Below are 21,790 nucleotides of genomic sequence, written 5' to 3' on the forward strand. Positions count from 1 at the left end.
TTCAGAAAATAGTAAATATATACAGAAAATGATTATGTATTCATCTCACTCTAAATTTATAACTTCGTATGACACTTTAATAATCTCAAACCATCCCTAAAAACAAAAAAAAAATTAAATATATGAAGAATTTAAGGGTATTTCTATTTTCCCAAGTCTATATCTGTAGAAATAAAAAAAAATTTGTATATGGGGTAGGGATGAAAGGAAATGCTGAGGTCAGAGTGTAGAAAGTTCAGAAAGCTCATGCTTGAGTAGCCAATGGCTTTTCTTTTCTCTAGGAAGTAGCAGTTACAGAATAAGGGTACAGGATTATTTACATAATGTCCCTACATTGGAGACAGGGATCATAACTGTTATTCCTACTTTACAGCTATGTAGAGACAAGAAGTTAAATGATTTGCCCAAATATATTTTAGATAGTGGGAAAGCCAGAACTCCAAAGTTCTTGATCCTTTGACCACTTTCCTTTTTACTCAAATAAAAGAGTCAGTGTTCAGTGAAAAGCTAAGTCCATGGCATAAAGAGTATGTGCTGAGCACCAGAATAACAGAAAAGAAATCAGGGATACAGGCTGAGTCATTAGCAATCTTTTATCCTTCCAAAATAAACAGACCTTTACATGTGGATATACACACCATAAAATTTCCAAGTCTGAATTTCTAAAAATTCTCTAATTCAAAGTTTGTGCTTTTTAAGAAACTACATTCCAAGGAAAGACTGCTAAAGAATGTGAAAGTACAATAAATTAATTATGTCCAGAGAAAAAACATTTCATAGAACAGATATGCTTTTAGAAGCCTCCTTGGAGTATCAAACTCTTTTAGTTGTCTTGCCGTCACACGAAGAGATTAACAGTCAATCCTTAGAGCCCCGCCTTGCATTTATTCTGCCTTGTTTTGGGGTTTGTTGTTTTGGGTTTTTTTTTTGCATTTATCCTTCTTTGCTTTTACTTTACTCATACAAAAATACCTTTCTAATAATTTCTATCTCCAGCACAAAACTGTACTCCTGTAAAGAATTTAAAATTCACATCACTAATTACAATTTAATATTTAAATATCTGTCACCATCTAATCAGTTTATAAATGCTAATTCAAGAAGTAAAATTTTTACTTTAAATATTTTTCTGTTTTTCCCCCTCAGGTATAAAATAATTAAATAGGAAACAGTGGATAAGAAAATATGAGGAAGAAAAGAAATTTTCATTAATTCATAATATTCTAAATGACATCTAAGTGATAAGAAGTTTATGTGTCCATACAGATGCAGTTAAGTAGATTTGTATTTAATGAGTTTTTCTTAAGGGAAAAAAAATGCTCTAATCACATCTTAATGTCATTCATTAAATTATGCAACTTCTTCCAAAGCAAATAAAATGCACATATGCTATGACTCCATATATTTTTTCATAAACTGGCTATAGTGATATCTAAGCATGTCACAAATGAAAGTCAAATTATTTACCACAGCTTTCTTGAATTGTATAGGTCTGTAAATCGTGTTACTTATCTGACTGTTTCAGGGTTACCAGGGTTAAAAGTTATTTTGGAAAATAACTATGTATAATAAAATTTCCTCTTTGGTATCTAAAACTAGGCTTGTCAATGTTTTGATATGATTTTATTTTCTAATATTTATAAATATTCAAAAGAAAATATTTGATAACTAAGACAATTTAGAACCTCTGACTCCTGAGACTAATAAACCATGAAGGTTCCTCTAAAGAAAAACTGGCAGTTTACAGGAGATTTGACTACTAGACATGTCAGCCCCCTCTAGTTATTGTAAAACTTTCATTCTAGTATGATTAATTACTGTTATACACACACTATTTTTCACTGAGAAATGTCTCTAAAAAAGAAATATTAACCCTAATGTCAAATGCAAAGAGCACAGATAAGACTAAATAACTCAGAGGAGAGAGAATAAGTCAGGGTTTTTTCATTGAAAATTAGGCAAAATTTTGCTGTAATACTCTAGATGGTTTCCTCTACAACTCTCCTTTCTTTAGTTCCCACGGTGCAGCATTTTGATTCTTTTTTGCTCTGACATTTCCACTAGTTTCTACTTCTCTGGGTCCCCATCTCTATCTTCTCTAGGAAAACTTGATTTCTCAATTTACAAGCACTACTCAGTGATTATTATTTACTCCTTGTATTTACTGTTATCTACAACAGGCATTGGCCAACTTTTCCTGTAAAGGACCAGATAGTAAATACTTCAGCCTTGGCAGGCCAAGAGGCAAAATCAAGGATATTATGAAGGTATACATTCAGTAAGAAAGAAAACAAATTTCCACACAATACATTGGAAAAATTCAAAATAAAATAATAATAATTGAATATAATTTTTATAATATAGTTTACTAAAGAGAAAACGTAATCTTTTGTAGGGGGAGGAGAATATATAACAGTTTGCTTAATTGGGGCTCAGAGTTAGTGTTTCCTATCATCAAAAATCTATTGAAAATGTAAATCTGTAAATGCTGATCTATAATGAGATTCTACAAATTCATCTGCGAAGCTGTCTATTCACAAAGATAGGTATTGCCAAATACTGGTATTAGTTCATGAGCATGTAATTTTAACTGAGCATATTCTTCACTTGGAAGACATTTATAGAATGCTATTAAATTCTCCTAATAATTATACTGACCATTAACCACTACTAACTGAAATTCTCAACTGACCAGTTAAATGGATTTTGAACTATAGACATTTCCTTTGCACCTGCATCAAGTCCCCAAAACTGATGCTAGAACTGTAGTTTGAGCTCAAAAGGTCTGTTTGCCGCAAATCTATGTGGAAATGGAGATCTCACTCCTTTTTACTTTTGACAGCATGGGAAATAGATAAAGCAGCTTGACATGATCCATGATTCAAATAATGTCAGTTGTCAAATGACCTCACCATAATATAAATTTTGTATATGTGTTGTTTTGCCTTGTAACTGTATGCTAAATTTGTTTTAAAAACATATCAAGTCTACGAGAAAAGCTAATTTTCAAACCTATTCAGTCCCTCATAGTAATGGGTGGGGTTTTTTGTTCAGGAATATTTCAATCTTGGTCCTTTGTTCAAAATATTGCCAATAAAATGTTACCATTGCAAAACCAGTGAACAGCTATACGATACAGCAAAGATATTTAACTTTGATTTTTGATAAAAATTCACAGAAATGCTTGGCTGTTTCCATAAGACTGAATGAAGGTCAATGTTGACATACTGTTTTAACACATGATAGATTCAAATATTTGCCCCAAACTACCTGCTGATTAAAAAGACAATGAATATTTACAGGCTTTAAGCACCTAATATTTTCATATGATTTGTAAATCTGTCAAATAAGCTTTCTCCTGCTCCATACATATATTTACCATTCTCAACTGTAATACATTTTAGCAAATGTCAATTCAGGTTGTATCAAATCAGTGTTTTCTTAACTTCTTTGAAAATAATATTGACTATAATATTATTATAGTATTATTATATATAATACACACAAACTATTCACAGAGGCTAATTCCTCAGTTACTTCAAACTCAAACATTGATTCCTCAAATAACAATGACTGAGCAGAGTCAGTAACATTTTTCAACTCAAGAGGCAAAGAAAACCACTCGATGTGACAGGAAATGGTTATTTCCCTGGTATTATAATCCACCATTGATGTTGCTCCCAACGTCCTCAATTCTTTGAGCAACTGTTCACACCAGAAGGTTAATGGTCTTAGACAAGTTTATTTTCTGTGGCCACATTTCTTTGGCTGCAGCAATCAAACATGATTTAATGAACTCAGCATTGGTAAATGGCTTTCCTTGCTTGGCTAACAAATGAGCCACTCAGGAACTTATTTCACTTGCAGTCCCATTTTCATTTTTTATTTTCATATTTTATTTTTAAATTCTGTGATAAGATATTGTTTTAACTTTTCTAACTATTCTGACTGCTGCTTTCCTGTGAGTTAGGAATGTTGTGATAAGTGCTCAGTTGGCAGTGTAGACATGTATTGTAGTCTATCAGTACAACTCTAGTATTGTTGTGTAATGAACACCATGCTGTACTTTAATTCATTAACAAAATAATCCACATTCTACTGATCTGTAAAAGCATGATATTTGAAAAGTCTACTTTTTTATTCTTTCCTTATTTTGACATGAGGTATATCACTATTAATAAAAAGTAATAATAGGATGTCATGGTATAGCAATATATATAGTACTTGAAATGCTATCAAGTTTTAACTGTCACTGCCATTTGTAGTCTGTTGAGCAGTAGTGCAAAGCAATGAGAGTAACACATAAAGCAATCTACCCTCTGTCACAGTGTCAGTCTCTGTCACAACTAGTCAACTTTGCCTCAGTAGTGCAAAAGCCATAGGCCATACATAAATCAATGGGCATCGCTGGGTTTCAATAACACTTTATGGACACTGAAATTCAAATTTTATGTAGTATTCATTTGTCACAAAATACTCTTTTGATTTTTTCCCAACTATTTAAAAATGTAAAAACAATTCTTAGCTTGCAGGCTGCACAAAAAAATAGGTGGTGGGCCACATTTGAACTGCAGGTAGCAGTTGGCCAAAATCTGATCTATAAGATAAGAATTCCAAGCTATATACTGCTATATATATACCACCCTCAGAAACACCAGACTTACTAAATGGATCACGTGACAATTCAAACCCAACATATACCAAGGTAAATTAATCATCTTCTGTCTACTCTAAATTTTCTCTTCCTCCTATGTTCCCCAACTCAGTTCAGCTCCCAACCCCTGAATCCCACAAGTCAGACACCAGAAAATTGGCACTCACTCTGACTCCTTTCCTCCACTGACATCCACTCAAACACACAAAGTTCTAATTATTTTACTTCCTAAATAGTACCTGAAACCACCCCCTCTATCACCTTTATTCAAAATCTCATTATCTGTCACCTGAATATTACAAAAGTCTCCTAACTAGTCTCTTTACTTTCGTCCCCTGAAATCCATCCTTCACACTGCTGCTAGGATGTTCTATATAAAATATAAACTGATTAGCACACTGTCCTTAAAACCCTCCTGGAAACTAGAATAAAATTCAAACTCTTCCAGCCTATACTCTGGAAGCCTCATTTTTACACATCTCTCCCCTTCCTTACTAGAATCACATTAGCCCTTCCCTCAGCCCTTTCACAGCCCTAGTCCTTTCCTGCCACAAACCCCTCTAACATCCTAAAACAGCAGTTTTTCAAATTTTTCTCTATGAAAGCCCCCTGAGTAAACCTATGGGGAAGTGGAAGAAGGAAGCTAAGAGATCAGTCAGGGCAGTTCCATTTCTATATGCTTTATTGTCCAGGCTTTCAGATATAATGTCATTTTAAGAAGCACACAGACAAGAGTTCCATGACCAAAAAAATTTGTTTTTGAAAATATGGCTGTAAGTCTAATTTCCTTGACGTAACATATAAGGTGTTATAAGAAGTGACTCTCTCGTCTCTCCTCCCTCATCCCCAAGCCTCTTTTTCTATCCTCCATCAATAGGAATAAAAAAGGTGGTTTCCAATCTCTGTGCTTTCGCTCACCAAGCCCTTGCCACCTCTTCTCCCTTCTTGGTTTAGCTAACTGGTCTTAGAGGAGTCCTTATTGACTTCATACCTTTGAATAAATGTTATTTTTTCTTCATCTGAAATATTCTGAAAATATTATTTACTTGATTGTGGATTCCTTATCTGGCTCCCCTCACAAGAATGTAAAAACAATAAGAAAAGAGTTCCTTTGTCTGTCTTATTCACCACTGAATCTCCAGAATCTAAAGAACAGTGCCTGGTACACAGCACATGCCAGTAAATATTTTATCAAATGAATGAAAATGTCTTGTTAATTTTTATATCCCAGTACACAGTGTGGTGCCTGGCACACAGCAGGAACTCAACACATGTATACTAAAAAATAAACCTAGAAATAAAAACTGGGGTCAGAAAATGAAGAGCCTTGAATAGCAGGCCAAGGAGTTGTATATTCAACTGTGACAGATTTTGTCTTACTTTCCTATTCACTTGTTTATCTCTTCAATCTTTGATTGTCAGTGCTTCTAATATTTTGATTTTCCTCCAAGCTCTTTCCCAACTTTTTTTGTCACGCGGTTCACGATGTTAACATAAAATTAGACATAGCCTAGATTTTAAATGTGGCTCTACCTAAAGTAGCACATGGCAACTTTGAAAAATACATAACATTCTAAATAGTAAGAGAATGCTACAAATAAAATATATTCGAAAAATCATGAAAAAAAATCCTCACCACCTTTTATGAGAATTTAAATCTTTTGGATTTAGAATTGACTTATTAAAAATCATAAAAAATTTTAATGGAAAGGTTTTAAATTACTCAAGGGAAAAAAACATATATCAAATAAACAACTTATATTCTATGAAATTCAGTGGTTTTCTAAATAATATTTGTATTTAAATAATGCTTAAGACAAAATAATGTTAAATTCTGCTAATAAAACATCAATGAGGATATAGAAACATATAAAAATGATTCTTACTAAGTTATTGTCATCTTGGAAAGCATAATGCAAAGTTGTGATCCATTTATTGTCTCCATTCACTAACACATCCCTTTCTTCACGGAAACATGCTGTCTGAAAAGGAAAAAATTTTTTTGAGGACACTTCTTTAAAATTAGGAAATACATTATGTAAACAATTGCTTAAAATATTTATTACATTCTGTTCTGAAAAAGGAAATATATCCAATATTATATGACTTTTCAACAAGTCAAGTTTCAAAGCACCCTCAGAAACTGGACAACTGAAGTAGTACACTTAAAAATATTTTATATTTAAAAATACTGTTAGAGTTCAAAAAATCAGAAAAATACACAGACTCATTTAACAATCATGGTCCAGCCTCCCACCCAAATAATATAAATGTCAATATTTTGTAATATTTACTTCTGATCTTTTTGTTTCAAGAAAATACAAGTTGTAGCCTTCCTGTTCCTAGAGCATTCTCGTTCCTTCCTCCTCTGATAAAATGAATAATCTAGAATTAGTATATATTCTTCCATCATATGCTTATACATGTATGTATCCAAAAACAATAGAATTTTTTTATGTTTTGAAAATTTCCATAATAGTATAATTTTATCTATCCCTTTGCAACTTGATTACTTTTTACTCAGTAATGACTATTTCCCTTTAATTGCTATGGTATTCCATTTATGAATATACCAGAATGTATTTATGTAACAAATCATTAAAACATAGTTTATTCCCAATTTTGTATTATTTCAATGTTGCAATCAATGTATCTGTACAAATGTACAAGAGTTTTTCTAGGGTATACACTTGAAAGTAGAAATGCCAGATATAAGCATTTTCAAGTTTACCAGATACAGCCAACTTTCTTTTCTAAGTGCTATACCAATTACTATCCTCATCCTAGTGTATGAAGTCCCTTTTTCTTCCACATCCTCAACTACACTTGGCATTAAGACTTTTAAGTGTTTGTCATTATGATGGGTGTGAAATAATATCTCATTATTCTTTTAATTAACATATCCCTAATTACAGATGCAAATAAATAATTTACATATGCTTACTGGACATCTGGGCTTTCTCTTTGAATTGTTCACTCCCTTTGCCCATTTCTCTAATGGATTGTCATTTTCTTACTGATTTATGAAAGTTTTAATTTATTCTGAGGATATATTTCCTCTATTATAAAGATATATTCTGGAGAACCTTAGAAATGTGTGGCTAAAAATAAAAAAATAACTATATGATACATTATAATTCTGTATCTTTAAATTTTAAATTAAAAAATCACTATGCCAGAAAATTTAAAAGGAACTGAAAGGTAAAGTAGAAACTAAAAGTCTCCCTGAGTCATGTCCTCATATTTTCATTGTCCACCTGTTGTGTCCAGAGGTTACTTCCAATAACTCAATTGAATATCTTCTCAGAAAATTTCTATGTATATATAAGCATACAAACACACACACATACACATACAAATACACTATATTCATGTGGTATCCCATCTCCCCCATCTTTTCTTTCTTTACACCAACGAGATCACAGTGTTCTGTAAGCTGTTTTTTTTTTCAACTAATGATGTATCTGAGCAGGTTTCCATACCAGTACATAGAGACCTACCTGATTTTTCTTAATGGCTGTACCATATTCCATACATACTAAAAAATCATCATACAGTATTCTACACACAGTACGTGCTTAAACATTTATTTCCCACAAGATAAATTCAATAACTATGACATACAAAACAATTAACATTATCTAATTTACCCTAATTAAGTACCCGAATTTTTTCCATGTATTTCCATAAATTTTATTTGATGCAATAGAATTTCCAAAGCCATTCATTAAATATCATCACCAAAGAAAATATTAAAAACAAGTAAAGCTTAAACCAAATGAATGGGCAGTTTTACCTATCAATTCAATTATTAAAATCTAAAATATTATGCTTTGGTTCATTTTAGGAGGAAAGTAGAATCACTTGACATACTCACCACTAAATGCTGTTTTAGACTTTAACTGACCTGAGGTTATAATTTGCTGCTAACACTTCAGAGAGGTGGTGAAGTCTGTCAGAGCCTAGGAGACTCCTTTCTCCCAGCTTTACCTCACCATGACAGCTATCTGAAATTTTAAAGACCCAGCTAGAATCTAATAAGCATCTGACTGATGACTCCAAACTAAATAGAGTTCCAAAAGACTATCCTGTCAACAGAACGGATTAAACTTCAATAGATTCTAATCTATTCTAAACTGTTTAGTGAAAAACTAAATTAATTTTTAAAAACATAAAATATAAAATAAACTATTTATAATATAAAACTTTAAACATATGTAAGAGAAAGCAGTAAAATAATCCTCTGCCCTCAACGTACCCACCAACCAACTTTAACAATTATTTTATTGTTCAATCTTGTTTTAGCTACACACTCTCACTCACTCACCACCACTCTCCCTCTGTGCATAGGTGTGCACATGTGCACATGTGAATATGTACACAGGACCTTTTGAAGAAAATCTCAGACATCATATGATTGTATCCATACATATTTAGATATTATAAATGATTCCTATTATTACCTCAGACACTGAGTTTAAATGTGAAGCACAGGCCCTTTTTGCTTCAGTATGTCACACTGTCCTCAGCTGGTTGTCACAACTGAGGAGGAGTGGAGGTAATGCTACTGGTATCCAGTGGGAAGAGGCCAGGGATGCTGCTTCACATCCTACAACGCATAGGACAGCCCTACAAGGAATTATCTGGCCCCAAATGCCGTAAGTGCCACTGCTGAGAAACCCTGTTCTAGATCAGTATTAACCAAACCATGATGCATGTAAATACCAAGGATTCAATGAAATTAAATACTTTAATAATGTCTAATTAAACTACCTTTTGAAAACACTTAAATAAGATTTTTTAAAATATTCCCCCTTAAAAAAAAAAAGAGAGAGAATATTTGAGTGTCTAAGAATGCAGTAAGCATGAAGGGAAGGTTACCGGAGACCATGTAGCTTCTTCAGATTCTGTCACTCAGTTTCTATTCACCCAAGCATACTACTTGCCACAGTGATGGTTTTGATTGTTATGCAGTTTTACATTGCTAATATTCAGTTACACATTGTTTAAATTTTATTCTTAATGGGCTATTGGTTAAAGAGAAAGGTCAATGGGAATACCTATGATGAAAGAGAAGTTAATATGGACCATGTAAAAATGATAATAATTCTATAAAACTGTCACATGATTCCCTTCCCTAGGTCCATGGGCATTCATTAGATCAACATTCTCATACAGCACATCAAAACTGCCCAGATACTTGGAAATCATGTTAAAAAGAAAAAACCCACTCATGATATATTTACTTTGGCTTCTCATTTACTAGTAATAAAGACTTATTTTACCCATAAAGTTATCACAGAAAAATTCTTTCAAATAATTGAATCATTCTAATATTTGAGGGGAAAAAAAGCCAAGTTTTCTTCATTTTTAAAAAATAAATAAGTGGAGTTTTAAACTGCAAAATGTAAGAATTCCAAATATTAGCTCTTACACACCAAAGCATCAATTTACTTTTAACTCTCCATATTAACATATATTTGATGGCCAAAGCAAACATGAGATATGTCACAGAAATCATTTGATAATATCCACAATTGGCAAAAGTGTGAGAAAACAGACATGTTTACATACTATGACTGCAAAGACACACTGATTCAACTTTTTAGAAGACAATTTGGCAACAGCTATCAAAATTGAAATGTATACCCGCCCCCCACAACCCAAGAGTTCCACTATTGAGGAGTTTAATCTAGAGAGTGGGTACATTCTAGAGTCAACAGAATGTGAAAATCCTTTGGTGTAAAAATTATCCCTAAAATCACTTCAACCTCAGTACACACAAACTGGAGTACCTCAGGGTAGCCAACAGCAACATCTCTGATTGCCAGCATTTCACAGCCCCTTTTATTTTTATTTTACATTGCTTAGGTGGCGAGACTAGTTCTCAGGCATATTTTCTCTCTTGTTTTGAAATTTCTCTTTGCCAACCACACATAGCTAGATTTGGTGAAATAACTGAATGTATAGATAGTTAGCTTCCACCTTACTAAGAATTCACACTTTGAATAAACTTACAAAAGTACTCCAAGTTATGTGCATAAAGATTTTTACTACAGCATAGTTCAAAATAGCTAAAAATATGGAAATAATCTAAATGCCAATCAATGTTTTTTTAAAAAAATCTACCTGCTAAATAATATATCCATTCAGTATAATTAAACTATTAAAAAGAATGAGATAAATGTATAAATACGGAAATGGAAAACTCCAACACATATTATTGAATGATAAAAAGCAATTTGAAAAATCAGTCTTTTAATATGATTCCAACATAGTAAAATTTTCTATTAAGGATAAATAAGAAATTCTTAATAATGATTTACTTTGAACAAAAAGACTGGATATCAGGGGAAGAAAAAGGAGTTTTCTTTTTTGACGTTCTATTTTCTGTAGTATCTGCATTTTTTTAACGCAGGTGACAAATCAGTAAGTAAACGCAGTTCAAATCTAATGACTTCAATTCATTACTATTGCTACTGCTGCTACTACTACTACTGGCACATACAATTATAAAAATAATAAAAGAGGGCTAACAACAATAGCAAAAATAATAAGACAACAGACATAAACCAGTACTATCACAGTTAAACTGAGATACATTATTACTCCACTTACGGTGTAGAGACTATTACCTTTATTTAATAAATGAGATAACTGAGCCTTGGAGTGGTTTGACTCTTGAGATGGAGAGCATTTCTGTAAACTATATTGTATCTTCCACTAAAATGAGTAAGGACATCTCCTATGTGAGTGAAATCAATAAGACTTGAATAAATTTGAAGAGAAAGTAAAATTTACAGAATAGATTGGGAGAAGTTAACCTAAGGGATTGTTGATGCACTAACAAAGCTTGTAAATGATGAATCTGTACAGAGCCTGCTAGTCCGAGGCCATATCCTTTGGGAGGCAGCCCATATCCAGTGACTGACTTAGGCAGGTGCATAAAGGTCAATCATTTTGGCACAAGGCGGGAAAACTCTGAAGGACCAATTCTCCTCCACAGCACCCCGCTGGATCAACAGAGACTGTTGAGACAGCCTGACTTCTCCCTGACAAATCATGTTTCCCCTCCTTTCCCTTCTATCAATCTCTATTTCAAAAGCACTCCCTAATAAATATACTGCACACTAAACTAATTCTAAGTGTTTACTACTTGGAAAATCCAACCACCAACAGTAAGGCAATTCAGTCTTAGGGAAATACAAAAGTAAATACTTAAGTTATTGAATATAAAGGGCACTGACACATATGTTAGAGAGTGACATAAGAGTTCCCAGATACTTTTTTAAACAGGGCTTTACTACCTCTGTAACTACCTTTAGGAGGTAGAGAGGGGCTGGACTCGGGTGGAGTGTACTCAAAAGAGTACTTTAGCTTTCTCTGCAATGTGCTATTATCTGTTTTACAAAAAATGTATCTATATTTCATGTGTGCAATTTTTTTTCAGTGGACAAATAGAAAAAAAAGACTGAAAGCAAAACTTGCAGAAAATGTTACTGATTAATTCCAAGTAATGGAATACAAGTGACTATTAGTTTCTTCTTTGTGTTTCATTATATTTTTAAAGTTTTCCAAAAGAAATATTGAAGTATTTACTTTCACTACCACCGTATATGCCTATCATCATGGGAACCATTTTATGCTTTTCCCTACGTGTTTGTTGTTTTTCAGGTTGCTAGAAGTACTGGTAGACAAAGGAAGACTCCTAAGGGCTAATTTCTCATTATCCTCTTATGGATCTTACTAAACTCCAGGGCTAATACTCAGCCTACTCAGTAGTGTAACCTGTCTATAAGTCAAATATTAAAATACTTCCACATCACTAAGTTCTGTTTCCCTGAAACCTCTGAATGCCCTACCCCATCCAGCTACTCACTATGACCCAGCACAGCAGAAGACCTCCAGAACCCCTCCCCCAGATTTATGTGTAACGTCAGTTCTGACCATACCATCCCAGCTACCAGACATTTTAAATATCACACCAGTCAATCTTTCCCTCAAATCTAGCACTAACATAAAAATGCTAACACTTCTTGCAACAGCAGAGTTTACTCCTATTCTTAATAACATAAAACAAAACAAAAATTTAACTCCACAATCAGCAATAAACAGACTCCTTAGAGGCCATATTCAAAATTCCTGCTGACTTCTGCTTAGAGCAGAACACAGATAAATATAGAATAATATAAACAAGTTAGATCAAATTGGAAATCAATCACTATAAAAGTTCTTCCTATAAAAGAGACTGGTTTCCACACATTCTTTTAATGTAAGTGTATAAGCCCCACGTTATCAAAGGGTTTCCACTTGATTTTCAGGCAATATTAAATTTCATCATGAATGTAACATTTATCATAACTACGTTATAACTGCGAATTGTTGAATTTGTCTCTTAGGCCTTAAAAAATAATGCCATCATAGTTAAAAGGTTACTAAATGATACTTAAGGTCTATTGGCTCTCTGTATTTTATTTTTCTCCAAAAATATTTCTAAAATGTTATTTAAATATTCCAATAATTAGAATCTTACCTCAGCTCTTTTCAGCATTTCCCATTTATTCAATATTTTCATGGCAAACACCTTATCTGCATTTTTCAGTTTCACTACAGCAACCTAGAAAATGAAACACAACTTTTAAAATATGATAAATAATACTTCTTTCAGTCATCCATTTTCCTTTTTCCTCTCTGTAAAAAAATAAACACCAAAATTATCAATGATTTCCATGCAGTTCAAATTCTAAGATCCTAAATCAAATAATATTGTCAGTTGAAAAAGTTACATTAGTGAACATGTCCCAAACAACTGTGTTTTTGAACATGGTATCAGTTGGTGATTGTATATTATACCCTCCTTTTCGAGTTTTCTGCTCTACAATTTAAACTAAATAGCTACTATCACTAAGAAATTGACCAAAATGTACAATGTGAAATAACTAGAGTTTATTATAACCCAGCACGCCAAATTCCAACATGATGCTACAGGGAGTGCCAGCAGCCAAAACAAGTAAGTTCCATGGGGATCAAACAGTATGAAATAAACTATATCACAACTCCCAACACACACACACACACACACACACACACACACACACACCCCTAAAGATCAATTAAGGATAACAGCTCTACAAATTGTAGACTTCACACATTCCTTTCCAACAACAACAAAAAAAAGGAATATATATCTCTTTATTCTGTATTTAGTTATGGATCAAAAAACTGTCAAGTACAAATAAATAAGACCTCATTTCACCCTCAACAACTGATTACATTTCTGTTTTTACTTCTCTGCGTCAGTTTGACTAGCTACTCAAAGGGCTCTTGCAGCCCACTGGAGATGCTATAGAGCAGACAGTGAACTACATAAGCTGTTTCCAGTTATCTATGAAGGGGCAGAGTAGGGGAAAGAGAAATACTACCCAAATATACAGAAGGAGAGAACAAACTATATACAACGTATCTTTAAACAGTTCAAAGGGATATTTCCAAGAATAGAGAATAGATATAAACTCAAGTGCCAAAATTTTAAAAATCTTAACAGCAAATGTACATATCAGGAGTATCTAATAAATTTATATTTGGATCACAATGCAATAAAATTAACATCACCATACAATTAAAATCAAAGTAGAATTCTATAGTATTATCTAAACTAGAATACATTTTGGTAATTGTCGTAAGTGGTTGTACTAATGACTATGATTATAGTTTTTTACCAATTAAAATGGTGGGAAGGAAGAAGAAATATCTCAATTTCAAATATAATCACTTCAGTCTTTACTCATATCTCGTCAAATCCACAGAAATGATGGATCAGTTAAACTGATCTCCCAATGGGTTCATGTTTAAAGAAAAGGGGCTATAAAAGATATAGAAACAACCTAAATGCCCACTGACATATGAGTGGATAAGGAAATGGAATATTATTCAGCCATAAAAAAGAAGGAAATCTTGCTTTTGTGACAACATGGATGAACCGGGAAGACATTATGCTAAGTGAAATAAGCCAGAAACAGAAAGACTGTTAAAATAAGCCTGAAACAGAAACAGAAAAAAAGCCAGAAACAGAAAGATATATGATCTGACTTAAATAGGGACTCTTAAAAAGGCAAACTCATAGGAACAGTGGTTGCCAGGGGCTAGAAGTTAGGGGAAATCAGGAGACTTGGGTCAAATGGTACAAACTTCCAAGTATAAGACGAATAAGTTCTGGGGATCTAATGTACAGTATGGTGACTACAGTTAACAGTATTGCATTATAAATTTGGTATTTGCTAAGAAAGTAGATCTTAAATGTTCTCACCACAAAAAGGGGACAGAGGCAATAATAAAGAGCAAAGAAAAACATTTTTTCACTAAGATCTCTGAAGGCTGAAAACACAAGTTTCACTACTCTGTAGACTTAAATTATATGCTGCACAATTGGGAATACAAATGAACAGATGGATAGGAGCACAAAGCTAGGCGTACCTACATTTAGGAAAGGGAAAAGATAAGGAAGGCTATCACTTAAGCACTCTCTTATTCTGATTTAGAGGAGAATGGTTGAAATATTCCAACACTTAGATTTCCCCTCCTTAGGACATGTGGTGTGAGAAGTACTCCTAGCACTGTATGAGTCACCAATTTTCTATGCACATGAGTGTAAGTATCTGATGATAGCTAGAAGTAGTAGTAGAATCCACCAACACATAGTGAGTGTGTTCTAAATGCCAGGTACTCTTCTAAGGGTTTTCTGCAGGTCCACAATCCCATACCTGCAATTCTAAAAGCCAAAGGGTTTTCAAAATTCACAGGGCAAAGGCTAATCATAGGGTTTTTTTGCTTGTTTTTTAATCTCATTTAGTGTAAAGATAAACATGATTCATTGCAGAAACACCAATGCATTTGCTTATGAGATGCTGCTCCAAACCCCAATAGGAGTGCTATGTAAAACGGAGTAATATGTATTAAATTATCTTCCTAAAATACAAAAAATATTGGAACCAAAACCCCCTCTGGATTATACAGCTGTGCAGCAGAAATACAAACTAGCACTTACTGAACCCTCAAACATTGAGCTAGCAATTATTGTGGCTGTTCAGGGTCATGGTGACAGAATGGACTCTGCAGCTAGGCCTTGGGTTACACACAAGTATAAAGTACTTACAACTTTAAAGTCTGGCACTTCATAAGTCTTCAGTAAGCATTAGCTATGTGTCAGGCATTGCACTAAGCACATTATAGTCCAATCTCTTAATTGTCATTTGCTCCATCAGTAATATGTGGTAGATGTTACACATTCCAATGCCTTTAATATTTTTAACTATGAAATAAGCAGCTTTGTTCTCAACTTCTAACTTTGTAATTTTATACCCATGACACATACATATACATAAAGTTAGAAATAGCCTCAAATGAAAATATATACAAATAAAAACTAAGCTACAATATTTGTGTGTGGTCTCCCATAGTAAAACATTGGAAATAACTTAAATATCCTGAAAGAAGAAACTGACTATATTACAAAAAAAAAGAAAATTATTCTTATTCTTGAAAATACTGTTAAAGAGTATTATTTAATAGGAAAAAGTTCGCAATACGTTGTTTTAAAAAGTTTACTAAAGTTTATACACTATAATTATTTTTCTATATATACTCATAAAATATATACCTATACAATTCTATGCCATAAGTATATTGAGAAAGATAGGCATCAAAATATTGTAAAGTCAGGTACTTATATGGGATATAATTTCTATTCCTCTTTCTACACTTTCTGTGTAGTACATGTGAAATTTGAAGCATTGAGTGGGATAGTGTGGAACACCATACCTCATACTGGTCATGAAATGACCACTAATTATTGAGGTATTATTCTATGGCTGATAAGGGTCAAAATGAGACCCACACTACACATCCAGGTGGTAATTAGGAATGCCACACTTCTGCAGGGTGAAAACACTCTCAAAGCTATCTTATAACAATTCATGAGCTGCGGAAATACTTTTCTGGAATGAGGTGGGATGTGGCGAAATAAAAAAATGTCAGTTCAGAGAACATTCTTAAATTATCAAATTGATGACCTGATGAGACAAGAATATGAAGTTAATACAGTGATAAAATAAAACTGATCTTGCTTTTTTTCCTTTAACATTACAGATCGCTTTCATGTTCATTTCAGTAGAAGAAAACTAAAAAGAAGAAGATGATGAAAAAAAGATTCTCCTAGAATTCTAACTTCAGGTTCTAGATTTTCAAAAATCACACCTGACATATAAGAGGGTAGTAGGTTAAAATGTCCTTTCTTATTTAATTTGATCATAATGAAGAGTATATTTTGTATGGACTGGAAGATTTAAATTTAGTATCAAACAAAAATATAGTTTTTAAAACACCAAACATAGAGATGTCTTCAAAGACTTCATACTAAAAGCATTATGATGTTAGAAAAATCACAAGTACTACAGATAAATCAGTAAATGACTGATTTATGTAAATGAATGAGTTCTTAAACACAATTAAAGAATTATCACTTATACCTACAACATATAACTTAGGAATGATCAAACTAAATAGAGCTTCAATATCCAAGAAGCAGTTGGCATGCAATTCTACAAATCTAGTCTACATTCAATTTATCTAGAATTCACCTTACCTCCTCTGGTCCATCCCATTCCAATCTACCATTATATCCTGCCTGGACTGTCCTACCTAGCCTCTCTACTTCTGCTCTTATCCCCCCAAATCCATTCTCAAAACAGCAACCACAGTGATCCTGTTTAAACCTAGCTCAGATCATGACACTCTGCTCCCAAACTTCAGTTTCTCCAAGTAAAAGTCAAAGTCCTTGCAATAACTTGTAAGTATCCTGGGTCCAGCATATCCTCGTCTTCCAACCTCCCAGATCTCACATTCCTGTCCTCCTAACTAACTCTGCTCCAGACATACTCATCAGCTTGTTCAGTTTCGACTTAGTGCCTTTGCTCTTGTTATTCCCTAGGTCTCAAATGGTCTTTCCTCCTATAGCTACATGGTTTGCTCTCTCACTCCCACACTGAAATGCCATCCTGCCCTTTCACACTTTCTATTCCATTTCATTGTTTCCTTTTCCCCTTAGCTCTTATTATTTAACAAACTATATATTATATTTATGTGTTTGTTTATTGTTTGATTCACTCACTAGAATATCAGCTTTATGAAGGTAAGGATTATTTTTTTCTTATTTGTTCATTAATATGTGCCCCAGTGCTTGGGAATCAATAGGTACTCAAAAAATATTTGCCAAATAAATGACAAATAATTGCTAATCTATGTAGGTGTCAATCAATAGGTACTCAATAAATATGTATTGAATAAATAATGACCGATTTGTAATCTATATGAGTGTATATACACATAAAACTGTAATGCATCCATATGCCAGGTTCAAGCACACTACTACACTGATACTGAAACTCAAATAAAAACAAGGCATTATTATAAAAGAGATACAATTGTGTATTTTAAGGCTTATTTGGTGTGTACCAGATTATTCCAGCTCATGTTGATCTCTTAACAGTGAGGATGGCTTTTAAAGTCTTAAGGGCACAACTCAACCTTTACTATCTTTTGTCTATTGTTGCTGTTCACTATTTATTGCTTCATGTCTTTATCTCCTTTTTATCTCTGCTATATAATGTCTATCATCATTTATTATTAATAGGAATAAAATAATAAAAACAACTCTTATTTATAGAAAGCTTACTCTGTGCCTGGCACTGGGCTAATAAAGCACAATGCTTATACTGCCATATTCAGTTCTTACACCACTCTTACACAGTAGGTTCTACAGTCCTCGCTACCTGATTACAGAACTAGCGTTATTTACTGCTATGAGTACTGAATAGTTCTGTAAGCCCTGAAGAGGTTTTCCCATTCATCTTGCCTATAGTCTTGATTCCTATTGCCATGTTAATGGTGTTCATTGTTAATATGTATGCAAATCACTGTATTTGTTTTTTATAAACTGTTATGTTAGTGATCAGTTTGTATTCAAAATATTTAATTAAAAAATACTGAGTCTCTTTAACAAGCAAACTAAAAACACTACAAAGAGTTTATTAAACTAGCTAGAAGTACCCTCTCTATAGGGATGCAATTTATATTTACAGTAGTGATAGCCAAAATATTTAGAAATCGGTATAGCATGGGCATTGACCATTTAGAACAGACACTGGCTATAAAAATACAGTGTGCCTATGCTGGTATGCCCCTATGAAGACTAGTCCTGCATACACATCAAAGGTGAATCATGCACTATACTTCAAACTTCTTTACTCTCCCTTTGAATCCCAGGAGAGCCAGGGTACAGAGTTTTTAAGGAAGAATGGATGGCTAAAAATAATTCTCCTTTAAGACCCTAGGATTAGGCTATGCAGACACATAAGGGCCTAGTTATGGTAATTAGAGGAAGCAAGCTAATTAAAAGCTTTTGACACCTGAAGCAGGGGTAGCAGGCCAAAGCAGCAAGCTTTCACAACAAGCTCTGAAGCCCAGAAGCCTTGAAGCTGCCGGAGCAAGGCTGGAGCAGGCAGAAGCGGTGAGCCACCAGGAAACTGTGGACAGGCAACACCCAGGGCGTAAGTTAAAGGTTTTCCTGAAAGCAAAAAGGAAAACCCAGCGTTAAGTTAAGCAGTAACTGACAACAATTGAGTCGTAGAGAGAAGGTTCTTAACTCGTAGAGCTGTTGATTTTCAATTATATCTTGCTCCTTTATTGTTTCCCATAATTTACGCATTTCTTGTAGGAGTTATATAAATTATGCTTTTATTTTCAGTTTTATTTTTTTAAAAAAAGCATAATTGATGGAAATGCTGTTCCTATTAGATATTCATGCCAGAGGTGAACCTATCCACTGGGTCTATCTACCTATTTACAAATTCCTGATAAAAGACAAAATACTTTGGAGGAAAAAAATGATCTCTTTAAAAGGGTTGTCTTTGCATTTTGAAATCTATTAGTTGATAAATACTACAGGGTATGTAAGGCCACCAGAGATATTTTAATCAGGAATGAATAAGCAGTAAGAGCTCATACTGCTTTTCTATACAAAATTCACTGTGTCTTAAAATAGAGTAAGTTATCTGCAACCTATTTACTGCTTTTATTTTTCACATACTTCAATTGATACGAAAAGAGCAAGAATTCACCAAGAGAGAAAGAAAGGCAGGAAGGAAGAAAGGAAGAAAAAAACACCTTCTCACACTAAATCTCAAATATTATTTACCATGTGCTCTAAGCTGATCATGCCACACTGGCCAATGACCAGGCAGACTTACTCCCAGTTCACTGATAGCTGGAGTGCTGCCCGCCGCAGCCCACTCCCCAGCCATGCACCTGTTCTTCAATTCTTCCAAGCATTAGGACTATAGAGCAAATATCGCTGTCTTTAAACTATCTGCCTCACTTAATCCTAATGAGCAACTAATGAGTAACTATAAGTAATTCTCCAGTGCCCTGTCCTTTTTTTCAGTCCCTTTTATAGAAGAAAAATATATATATACATTTAAGTATTTTTATTATTGCTTTCTTTTTCCCCATAGTTCAATCACAACAGAGCCCTAAAATCTACTGCAGTCCCACCATTAATCCTCTGTCCTTTACCAGTCTTTTAAAATAACCCCTGACACCCTTCCACCACCATCTATCCCATCTATCCCCCTGACCTATCCAAACCTTACCCTGCAATTAATGACCTGTTAGCCTTCCTCACAGAAAACAGATCCTTCTCATTTTCTCATACCACCTTTAACTGTTGCTCTATTTCTTCTTCTCCTTACTTTTTTTCTTTTTGAGCCCAAGGAAGAAGTGTCCCCATCACTTTCAAGGCTAACAGTATCATTTGAGATCTTGATCCCAGACTCCCCTTTTCTTCCTTTTTGCCCTCGTTCCATTAAAGCTTTGTTTCTGGACTTCAAACCCTCTTTCTTCTGGCTCCTGAGCATCAATTAATAAAATTTTTCAAGACCATCATCCATCCAAAAAAACAAAATATAAAACAAAAACTTTATTGCCATTCTATCTTCCCCTCAAGGAGGTGGTATCACATCCCTTTTCCACAAGGCATCGTTTCTCCACAAAGCACATTTGTAAAGAATAATATATTCTTGCTTTTTGTACTTGCTCATCATTTATTTGCTTCTCAGCCTCTTTCAATTGCCTATTTCAATCTAGTTGCTATTTCACTCTACTGGACTGAAATTACTCTCAAAGATGAAAAACAACCTTTCAAATTCCAAATAAAATATATTGTTTTCAGTTCTCATCAGTTTCAACCTCTCTTAATTGACATTGCTGACAATCAACATACTTCCCTACTTACTCTTTTTTCTGTGACCTATTAAACGTTATTCCCCAGGGATCTGTACTCCATCTTTTTTACATCTCCTCTCCTTCCTGACTTGTATTATCTATTTCATATGCCCCAATTAGTACTTATTTGATGATGACTCCTAAATTCTTATCTCCTAATAGGTAGACCCATATTTCTAGTTGCCCTAGAACGTTCAGCAAATATCTCAAATTTAACAGGTCAAAACTTGCACACCAAACTCAGGTTGCATACCTCTATCATCCATAATTTCTACCTTCAACTAATCACTAACATCCAAAGTGACTCCTTTCCAATCTGTCTGTCCCACCCACGCTTCTTTCCCACTTCCACTGGCCTAGTTCAAGACCTCATTCTTTCATCCAAAATGTATGCTTTGTGACTATAAAGGATTTTTCCCCTATCAGTTCACTGCAGTTCCCTCGAACCTGTAATAGTGTCTAGTATGTAACAGGTGCTCAATACATAACGAATGAATGAAATATTTAGGTTCTATTTTTTTCTGTATTAGAAATAATACTCTCCAAAGCATTTTTGTACATAATGCTTTCACTGCATTTCAGATGATTTTCTAAGTAATTTCTTTCTAAGTAAAAACTTCTAGAAGAGGATCTTGCTGGTTGGTAGGTATGGACAAAGTTACATGACTTCAGAATAGTTTTCTCTATGAAATGTTATCTGTGGCTTTCTACTTTTTACACATTAATTTTATAAATTTTCTATAATAATTATATTCTATTAGAATCAAAAGAGCTTTTTTTTTTTTCTTCTGTTAAGTGCAT

General features: G+C 33.7%; 1 protein-coding gene across 14 annotated transcripts in view; it reads right to left on the reverse strand.

Moving 5' to 3' along the window:
* Positions 1-21,790, reverse strand: part of CDC42BPA (CDC42 binding protein kinase alpha) — a 239,828-nt gene that overhangs the window by 167,605 nt on the left and 50,433 nt on the right. For all 14 annotated transcript variants that reach the window (XM_010973651.3, XM_045509462.2, XM_010973659.3 and 11 more), the window contains exons 3-4: positions 13,188-13,271; positions 6,541-6,636 (exon numbers count right to left, since the gene is read on the reverse strand). In XM_010973651.3, the coding sequence (XP_010971953.1) occupies positions 6,541-6,636; positions 13,188-13,271 (180 nt within the window). The remainder of the gene's footprint in view (positions 1-6,540; positions 6,637-13,187; positions 13,272-21,790) is intronic.

This window comes from Camelus bactrianus, chromosome 23 (assembly GCF_048773025.1).
Source record: "Camelus bactrianus isolate YW-2024 breed Bactrian camel chromosome 23, ASM4877302v1, whole genome shotgun sequence".
Lineage (NCBI taxonomy): Eukaryota > Metazoa > Chordata > Mammalia > Artiodactyla > Camelidae > Camelus > Camelus bactrianus.